This window comes from Epinephelus moara, chromosome 20 (genome assembly GCF_006386435.1).
Source record: "Epinephelus moara isolate mb chromosome 20, YSFRI_EMoa_1.0, whole genome shotgun sequence".
Classification (NCBI taxonomy): Eukaryota; Metazoa; Chordata; class Actinopteri; order Perciformes; family Serranidae; genus Epinephelus; species Epinephelus moara.
This window is the reverse complement of record NC_065525.1, coordinates 23,148,549-23,158,447: the sequence shown is the minus strand read 5'-3', so window position 1 is coordinate 23,158,447 and position 9,899 is coordinate 23,148,549. Positions and strand designations below refer to the sequence as shown.

General features: G+C 41.9%; 1 protein-coding gene across 2 annotated transcripts in view; it reads right to left on the bottom strand.

The window, feature by feature from the left end:
• Nucleotides 1–3,072: 3,072 nt before the first annotated feature.
• Nucleotides 3,073–9,899, bottom strand: part of grm3 (glutamate receptor, metabotropic 3) — a 48,493-nt gene continuing 41,666 nt past the window's right edge. For both annotated transcript variants that reach the window (XM_050073129.1, XM_050073130.1), the window contains 2 exons: nucleotides 8,382–8,559; nucleotides 3,073–5,388 (listed from right to left, as the gene is read on the bottom strand). In XM_050073129.1, the coding sequence (XP_049929086.1) occupies nucleotides 5,312–5,388; nucleotides 8,382–8,559 (255 nt within the window). In that variant the 3' untranslated portion in view covers nucleotides 3,073–5,311. The remainder of the gene's footprint in view (nucleotides 5,389–8,381; nucleotides 8,560–9,899) is intronic.

Here is a 9,899-nt window from a genome sequence, read left to right as displayed (position 1 = left end):
GCCTGCTCTACCCACTAAGCCACTGGGTGCCCCATCTGTAGCCATTTACACCCCTGCCACACTGTGGTTTCGGCTTATCTCATATTACAACTATATATATGTAAGATAATTTAAACTCCCATGGCTCTAGACCTCACTGTGGCAGCTCTTTACTGTCCTTCAGTCAGCTCTCCTGTAGAGGGCAGTAGAAAACAGAGGAAAGGAAATTGTAATCTTTTTTTGCTTCCCTGTGAGCAGACATTAGAAATACAAGTGTTAATTGAACTGCTTCCAGTCAACAGTGGTGGAAACTAAGTATGTGTACCCAAGTTTTGTACCTATGTACAGTACTGAAGTACTTGAAGTACTTGTACTTGAGTATACTGATTATCTTATTTGGTACTGTTTTTTTCTTACATTTATCTAACAGTTATGGTGAGGCTATTGGTTACTTTTCGGATTAAGATTGTACCTAAATAACATAGATACTCAGGGATTCATGACATGTTTTTGCTTGTGTTTTCAAAAAACTAATATGAATTTGTGTAGCAGTATGTTGTTTTCATTTTTTTTTTTTTTTTCATACACCATTAGTTATTTCATGATCCCTCAGATTTGTATGGACGACGTAGGGAGTGTGGACTGGTAGTGTAGCTGGACAGGTGCCAGTTTGCCTCCTGGGTATTGCTTAGGTACCCTTGAGCAAGGCACTGAACCCCAAATTGCCTGAACATGTGCAGTCATCTCTCCATTATGCATGTGAATAGGTCCTGTTTGTGCACCTGTGTGTGAAATGTAAAGGTAATGTAAAAAAATAACAATAGAGAGAAAAAATAAATGTCTCATCAGGGATCAATAAAAAAAGTATGCTTGAGTATGTCATATATATAATATGTCAGTCACAGGGTTTATATTTTTCTGCAGAACAAATACTTTTGATACTATAAGTATATTTTGCACTACTTCACTATTCCTGAATGTAGAATTTTTACTTGCAATGTGGTTATAATGGTACTTTTACTTAAGAAAAGGATCTGAGTTCTTCCTCCACTACTGCCAGCCAATTACACATGCATGCTGCTGTTTAATGGGTGAGAAACTCTTGGCTGCAAAGTTCAGTTACATGTGTAAATGTTATGTAATAACCTGAGCCTGCCACCAGAGGGCGGTCATTGCCTTGCTACAAGAAAAGGGACAACCTGTAGTTCTGCAAAAGTACAAACTGTAGGCAGCATGATGGAGCCAGAAATAACAGACAGGGACAAAAATGACCTGAGAACATTTTGTACCTACAATATCTGCAACATTTTCATGAAGCAAATCAACAACCTGCCAGTGTAGGACAGAAAACTACTGACAAACGTCTCCCTTTCTGTTTCTGTCTTTGTTTTGTCTTTCTTTTTGTTTATTTTTGTCTTTCAGTCTTTTTGAGGAGAGTGGAGCCTACACACTGGAGTGCATTGTCCTAAGGCAGTGAGCGCTCCAGACTCCAGTAGATGCTTTAATTGGAGTGCCATCACTTTGGGAACAGATTAGGCAGGAGCGTTAAAGACGTCTTTCAACATTTGCCAACGCACGCTATGAATAGAGCATGTGTGTGTGTGTGAAAGTGGTGGTGAGGGGCTGTTAATGTCGCCGTAGAGATAAATCTATCTAGGCTTGCATTCGATGTTTAAATTTCAGCTGAGATTTATCAACATGGACACACTGAGGCACCTTTTTTCTCTCCCCCCAGCAGGGCAGACTGGACACAGAAGGACGAGCAGACGACACCAGCTGTTTGCTTGTTGTTATTTATTATGATGTCATCACAGCCTCTTTATTGCACGTATCATAAACACTGAACTATTGCTTTGATTGACCAGTTCCAGAGTTCAGCTTGACCTCAGCTTCATTTGGCCACAGAGACCTTGTCTTATTTCAAAGCCTAAAAGGCCAAGGACACATTCTGTTGTATGGCAGGGGGTCTACAGCACAGAGACCTCTGTAGAGCACATGGCAGTTGGCAGAGGCTGAATAGAGGAACAATGTCCGTAGTGGATGGCTAGCTAGTTTGAAAGGGATATTCATGAGTAAAGCCAATTAAAGAAGCTTCCACAGAGAGTTAGTGGGTACACGAGATGACAAACTGAGTATAGTAGAGAGAGAAAGGTGATGTATTTCAAAGTGACGCAGTGTCGTTACATGTGAGTCCCATTTTCATATTCCCATACACCCTCCAACTCCTTTATCTACCTTCCCCTTATCCCTTCCCCAACATCCCTGAGGCCGCCTCGCTGGCATGTGCTGCAGTGGGCACCCACATCTGAGTGCTTCACTTTAAGTGTGGGCTACCAATCTGTTGGCCAGGCTTTAGGTGGTCTTGGCTGAGACCGACTCAGCAGCAAGTTTCACACACACAGTGGAGACGAGACGAACACAAGGTACCGGGGGAAAGGTTGGAAGGGTGAGGTGGGTTTAGAGAGAGAGGGTCAGAGGAAGAGTGTGAGACTGTTGTCCGAGACTAGTCCCCTGGACTAAATGAGAGGAGAATCAGGGTTAAGTGCTCTATTTGTGTGGCCATTAAACGCTGGGAGTAGAGTACTGGGCCTCGCTGAGCCAAATCTCATCAGTCACTGCCAATTTGAATCACAACCAGCAACCCGTTTTTCCTCTTTCTATTCCTCTTCTTTCGCCCTCTCCTCCCACCCTCCTCTCCATGCAGACAAATAGACATTCCGGCAGCGGATGTGGCGGTGGTTGTCCATAGCAACCTGCCATGCGGGGTGTATCTTGTGGGAGCAGGACCACTGAGTGAATGGCTAAGCCTTCTGCTAACAAAGACTGTGAATCTCTGAGATGCTTTGAGCTTCCATAGAAGCGCTGTGACTTCTGGGCTGTGGGAGTGCTTTACATAATCCAGCAGCAGCTCCCCTCTGCTCTGCCACATCGCTCTCTCCTCCTGCTCTCTGCACCTAACACACACGCCCCAATGTAGGTCGGCTCGTCTTGGCGCACCCTCTCAAATTCCTCCAATCTATCATTCAGCGTGATTATCACAGGATGCTGTTGGAGACCGGCTGCGCAAAGGTGTAGACCAGGCGGTCAAGAGATGAGTGTTCAACAGTTCTGCCTTTATCTGCTGTGTGAATTTTAACATGGAGAAAGCACAATAAAAATGCTTGTCTGGGGAAACAAATAAGTGATTCTGATCACATATTTTGTTAGAAATATCAAGTATAACAGTCACACTTTATTTTAGACAGCATATATTAAGATCAGTTTATTAATAATTTACTATCATCCTAAATGCAATACATTCTGGCATGAGAGGCCACTCTTTAAAATAAAATATGCGTAGTGCTAAATTAGTCCACTAATTTAGGCTATTTAGACTTTCTTATAAAAAAAACTTTATTCATATTTCTGTCATTTATCCCCCTCCACCTCATTAGTGTCACCCAGTGTCTCATTTCCAGCCACAAACAGAGAGTTTGATGGGGTGTTTTTGATAAACGTTATGTATGTTCTGCATATGAGTTCTACTCTAACATCCCTTTGTCAGATGACGGGATCTGCCAGCAGCTGACATTGTGTGCTCTGCTTCCTCTCGTGAGCCTCTCTGGGACTGCCGGAGCCAGCTGCTCCACTGTGCCTCTCAACATCAACACATTTAACACAGACATGTAAACCGCACACTTCAATAAGTCGACGAGTCAATGGCTTCATCTTAATAGTATATGAGCTTTTTCTCTCCCCCTTCCTTCCTTTATTAGAGCCGCTAAGCTATAAAAAATGCAAAGTGAAATCAGCGTGATGGGCGTCTGTCAGAAACATCCATTTCATGTTTTTCTTTTAATCACAGACTGGAGAGGGATAGGGGGTAGAGAAAGCCATTTCAACCTAAAGATTCGTCACGTTTTCATCACTCCAGGTAAACAATCAATGACAGAAGGCTTGATAAGGAATAAAACTAACTGGCGTTGTGTTGCCCTGAAACATGTTCCCTACGCTGGGGTCACTTTTACATTTACCAAACAAGGATCTGCAGCTGGTAATGTAAAACTGATCTCTTTTTAACCTATCAAACTACATTAAGGCACATAGCCATATTCAAAACATCCACGTACTGTATTTACGGGGCACGAAAAACAGAAGCTACCACTCCCCTGTAAGTTGGAAAAATTCAACATGTGCTCAGCAAAGCAGACAGCTTCCCTCCATTAGTGTTTGAGTCATTTGAGCACGATTTCATAATTACCGGGTAAGACACCAATTTGTGTCTGTTGACAGATCTATCGCAGCACTGTCTGTGTTGACAGTTTTGAGGCAAAAGAAACACATTTGATGTACTGTATCTTTTCAGCCCTGCTATTAGTTGTTATTAGCAATCCATTACAGCGATCCTTGGAAGAAAGAGGCAGTTTGAGTGTGGGAGTGAGCATACTGTTGCCTTGGTGAACACATGTCTGGAACTATGGCCGTTCAGATAAAGGGATTCCATGATTAGAAATAGAAAAAAAATGAACATTTATATCAAAAGCAAAACATAATTTTCCTGCAAAAAAAAACAGCCACAATGGGTTCTTTGTACTGTTGAAAAGCAAATCTATCAAGGTGTGAAGAGATGAGTTCTCAAACTGAAAATTGCGTTGTGGCACAGTGTAACAGTAACGAGTTTGGTGGATTTTTTGTACATGTCTGTTACAGCCGTCCTCTACCCTCCAGTTTATGCTTTTTGTGCACATTCATCCTAGGGTTACAAGACTGTCAACATTGTGCTGTTTGAACCATCAGTAGTATAATATACAAATGTACAGATACACAATAGAAATGCATACATAATTGGTTATTACAATGAGACCTACAAAAAAGCATGAGAATAAAAAGTCTGTGGGGTATTGCAGGTGAGGGCAAGCAGAGCCACAAATGTGCATCCAGACTGAGGGACACACACCCTCCTACTATGATTAAGCGCATGTCTATTTACACCGCATCATAACAAAGCTATCAAAAACAAAGGCTCCAAAAATTCCTCCTAAAAACTTTTTTTGTTCTTTTGTTTCTCTACTTACAACAATGTCGATTCCATGTATGTACATCCCTAGAAAATAATTTAATTATAGTTACACACTTTCTACATTTTTGAAACAATACAGTTCTAGTCCACAAGGAAGGTTGTTTGTTTGTGCGTGTATTTGTGTGTGTGCGTACATATGTATATGTGTGCGTTGTTTGAGTGTGTTCAGTGTGTGTGTGTGTATATGAGGCGGGGAATGATGGTCGAGGGGGATAATGTTCATGGATTGGCTAACAGTCGCAGGGGCAGATTTAGAGAGTGGACTGGATGTGGTCACAGAGAGGAAGTAGTGGAGTCGACAATTTCTCTCCCGTTGCACACGGTTGGGACGTGGTGGGCGCTGACAGAAGCTGGAAAGAGAGTGAAAATGAGAAGGAATAAAATATAAGATAATTACACAGAAAGACAGAAATCAAACATTCAGGCATTAGATTTGTGCACATAATCGTTCATAAAAACCTTCCTCAGCTGATGAGTTTTGCTGCCAAATGGATGAAAAATATAGAATATAATAAAGTCTCACTGCCATTTTGCAAGTAATTTGGAAAAACTTCCTGTCACTTCTTCGGGGCATGCTTCTTTCTCTGCGTCTCATTGTACTGCTCAACACTGCAGCTCTGTCAGCCATTCTTTACAGTCTAACTGGCTTATAACTGAAACTGTCCATCATGCATTACCGTTTAGGTAACACTTTTGAAGAAACAACTTGGTTGAGACATGGGATTATCACTAAGCTGTACTATCAACACGTTCTCACCCCATGTCATCACATATCACTGCTTTGTCAGGGGCCTTTCATGTCTACATATTATGCGCTAGGTATCCTTCTGTGCCTGCTGTTGACGTTTCAGGACACCGCTATAAATACCGGGACGTCAACAAATCACATGGTTAGGGTTTAGAAAAATACATCATGGTTTGGCTCTACATTCATAGGGATGTGAACACCGAACTGCCAGGTGAAAGTCCGGGATTTGTTGGACCCATCTCCCACCCCTTACATCCACTCTGTAGGGACTTGCAGCTCCTTATATTATGCCATTATCGGCAGCAATTCAACCTGATGCTATCCACCAGTGTATCATACTGCCGCAACAGGTGTCATTTGGCTGAATTTGAACTGATGCTGTCTGTCTGTGTCATACTGCTGCGACAGGTGGCATCTGGCTGACTGGCGGTGTATCATAACACAGAGAAAGGTTAAGTATGGTCCTGTTACATACCGACGACGCCCGGCCACATATCATACCGTTGCCAGAAGTGGCTTTTGGCGCCAGGTGCCTGAGGCCAAAATCACTGACAAAGCGGTGGTAATCAACAACTTTGGAATGAGAACGAGCTGGTACTATAGGAACAAAATACAGAAGAATACAGAGCACAGACACCCACACTCTTTTAGAAAGAAAGCTGTGAACTACGACCATATAGGATTCTTCGGCTTGACCTGTAGGAAAACCCTTTTTGGTTCCTGAGAGAACATTTTATAGAGGTTACACCTTGAACCCTTTCAAGGGAATCTACCGAGAGCTAAATGTAAAGGGTTTTACCTAGAACCATCTGTGAAAGTTTCCACTCAGACCCCCAAATGAGACTGTCAATAGAGAACCCTTTTATGGTTTAATGGTTTCACCTAGAACCTTCTCTGGGGGGTCTATAGGTACAGAATCTGTCCACCTTCTAAAGGCCATGGAACACCAAACCCACTTCAGAGAAATAGTGGCGATGAAGGCCCCCTGCTGCAACACCTGATGTCACTGTATCTTGGCCAAAAAGTTGCACATGAGCACACAACCAACAACCAACCAGAGCATACGTTCTGTGCCTGTGTGAGAGGAAATAACTCTCCACACTAGCAGACGGCAGTAGTCTGTAATCGTCATTCAAAAAGAAAAAACGGAAGACCGTCTTGATGCTAGTTAGCCAGTAAGCATATTAACAACACAATCCAATGTTGAAAGAACAGAGCATATTTACCATGCACCAGTGAACAATAACACAAACCATCACAAAAGGTTTCTCCTGAAGAGCTCAACAAAAGAAAAATAATCTTTTCCTTAAGAAACAAGTTTGTTTTGGTCTCACTCCCTCTTGACTTAAGCTCTTTGTTTACTTTCCTCACTTCCGTTTCTCTTCTCATACACTGAGTTGAACTGCCAATCAGAGTGATTTCATTCACTGATGGCTCTGCTGTTGCTGACACTGATTCAACATGCTGAATCGGCCAAAAAAAAAAAGCTGACAGTGGTGGATGAGGGGCAACGGTGTGGGACACACCGCACTGACTAGGGTGACATACACTCACCAACAGCCCAACATTGACAGACGACTGTTGGCTTGGCGTTTTTAGGGTCTTCAGGGTGCTAACAAGAACCCACTCAAGGGTTCTACCGAAAACCATTTTTATAGTCCAAGATTTCATCTAAAACTCACCAAGGGGTTTCTACTTAAAATCCTTTCATAGGTGTCATCTAGAACCGATCCAGGGGGCTCTAATAATGGAAAGTGACTACATTACCCAAAGATCTCTCTTCCATTAGTCATGATTTTAGTTTAATAGGTCAGCCTGGGGCCAAGAAAACCACATTCAGCAGCCTTGGGTTTCTTTAGGCTCTTAAAGTACCTGGGCTGATAAGGTCCAGTACAACCCACAACAATGATCGTTCACAATCATGTTACTAAGGGGTGAGGATTTCCTCTCACTACTACTACTACAGTGTTTACTATTTCAATGGTGCAGTAGAGTTTGGAACTGAAACTAGATTACAAAACAGAACCGAATACAAAATGCCAAGTACCAGGAACCCATAAGAACAAAAAAATCAGAAGACCATCTGGTATTGTTTGGCATGGAATTATGGTATAAGATATCATCTATGGCAAAACACAAGTAAAATGAATGGATTAAGATTCCAGAATCTTGTCCATTTAAAAGTACTATTTGAAACATGAATAAGCATTTGGATATTTGAGGGTAAGTATCTTTTAACACCCATGTTTTTAACAATACTTGAAGAAGAAGAAGAGGGTTCCTTTGATGACAGGGATTCTTAGTCTTACAAAGAACCTTTTCTCCAGAAAAGGGTTGTTTAGAAACAAATGCTTCTGGGTAGAACCTCAACTCTTCTGGACGAGTCCTTTCGAAACCCTTCATTCTAAGAGTGTAGATAGTTTATAATTCAAGATTTTGTATCCCCAACAGAAAAGTGGAACACTGGGCTGTCCGCTGTGCTGAATATTAAACGCTGAAAACACCCACTTGACAGAGACATCATATTAAAAGAACCAGAGAGTGCTGCTCTAAACCCCTGTCTCTTTAAAAATGAGGTAACGGCATGTAACCTACCGTGTGATGCGTACGTGGTGGCAGCCCCACTGACACTGAAGCGATTGAGGTTAAGCCTGTGGCTAGTCACATTCTTCTGCGGCTGGAACATGATGATATGGACCTTGGGAGCAAACATACAGCCCAGGACCACAAAGCCACTCAGGCTGACTGAGATACACATGGTAGTGGTCTGAACCTGAAAAGAAAAGAGGAGACATTAATTAGTTGGCAGACTTTGATGGATACATCTTATGCTAATATAGTAGAAAGTAATTGCCGTTAAAGCTAATTTGATGATAATAATCTGTAATAAGGAACATTTTACAAAGGCACCTTTTGCATGAATATAACAAAGTCCTTTAACAGAAAATAAAACAATAATAAATTGGATAGATAGACTCAAAGCATAAAAATGCCTCGAGTAATTAACCGATCTCTATATGTACACAGAGCCAATGAGGCCTGTAAAGTGAGAGTGTAAGTATTTATTGGCAGAGTCTGTTACCTTGCAACAGTTCAGAGGATAACAATTACAAGATGGATCAATAAAAGACTTCATCAACACACAACGCAGAGGCCAAACTTAACAGTATCTCAGTGGTAGCTTTGACTTCATTCTCTGTGATTTATTCTACAAAATCAATGCTAAATATAATCTTAGGTAAGTCTGGAATCGTGTCTGCTGCATGTCCCTATCAGTCTGTTGTATCATCGCTGTGTCTAACTTTGTGCGGCAGAAAAATGACGCAGGGTTAAATAACAGCAACTCACAGTCGAGTCTCAGTACTGTACAGAGAAACACATTAGTAATCAACCCCTCAACATCTCCTCTGTGTGTGTTTATACGTGTGTGTGTGTGTTTGTGTGAGTGGGTGGTTGTGCATGTTGGTGATGTTGTGCCTCTACCTGACTAATCTTAAAGTCAGATTACAAGGCCAAAGAAATGCTTATTTCCAGAGAGAGAGGGAGTGGGAAAGAGGGGGTAGTGAGAAAGTGAGCTCTTTTTTTTATAGGGATCAAATGAGCAGCCCTGGCATCAGCACTCCTCTCTTATGCCCTTTGATACAGTGCAGAGTATGTGTGTGTGTTTATTGAAGCGTGTGCTTAAGGTGTGTGTGTGTATGCTTAAGATTTGTATGGATCAGGTGAACACTCACTCCCCTTTGCTGTTAAATCTGGACATGTGTCAGCAGTTTGACAGAGCCTGTCCGTTTGTCATGCCAATACTGCAGAGCTGGGACACTTGCCAGCAGAATCCACTTTTTTGTGACCTGTATGCTTGTATTAACCATCTTGAGGGGACAAGAAATTGCTCAAAAAGTTACATTATGGGCACCCTGCCTCTTGTTTGTGGACAAAAAAAGGTTCCCAGAGGTTAAATAAGGGATAATTCGACATTTTGTTACATACACTTTCTTGCTGAGAGTTAGCCGAGAAGATTGATACCACTCTCATGTCTGTAAGGTAACTTTGAAGCTACAGCAAGCAGACTAACTAAGCACAAATTGACTATGAAAAAACATGTATATAACCCCC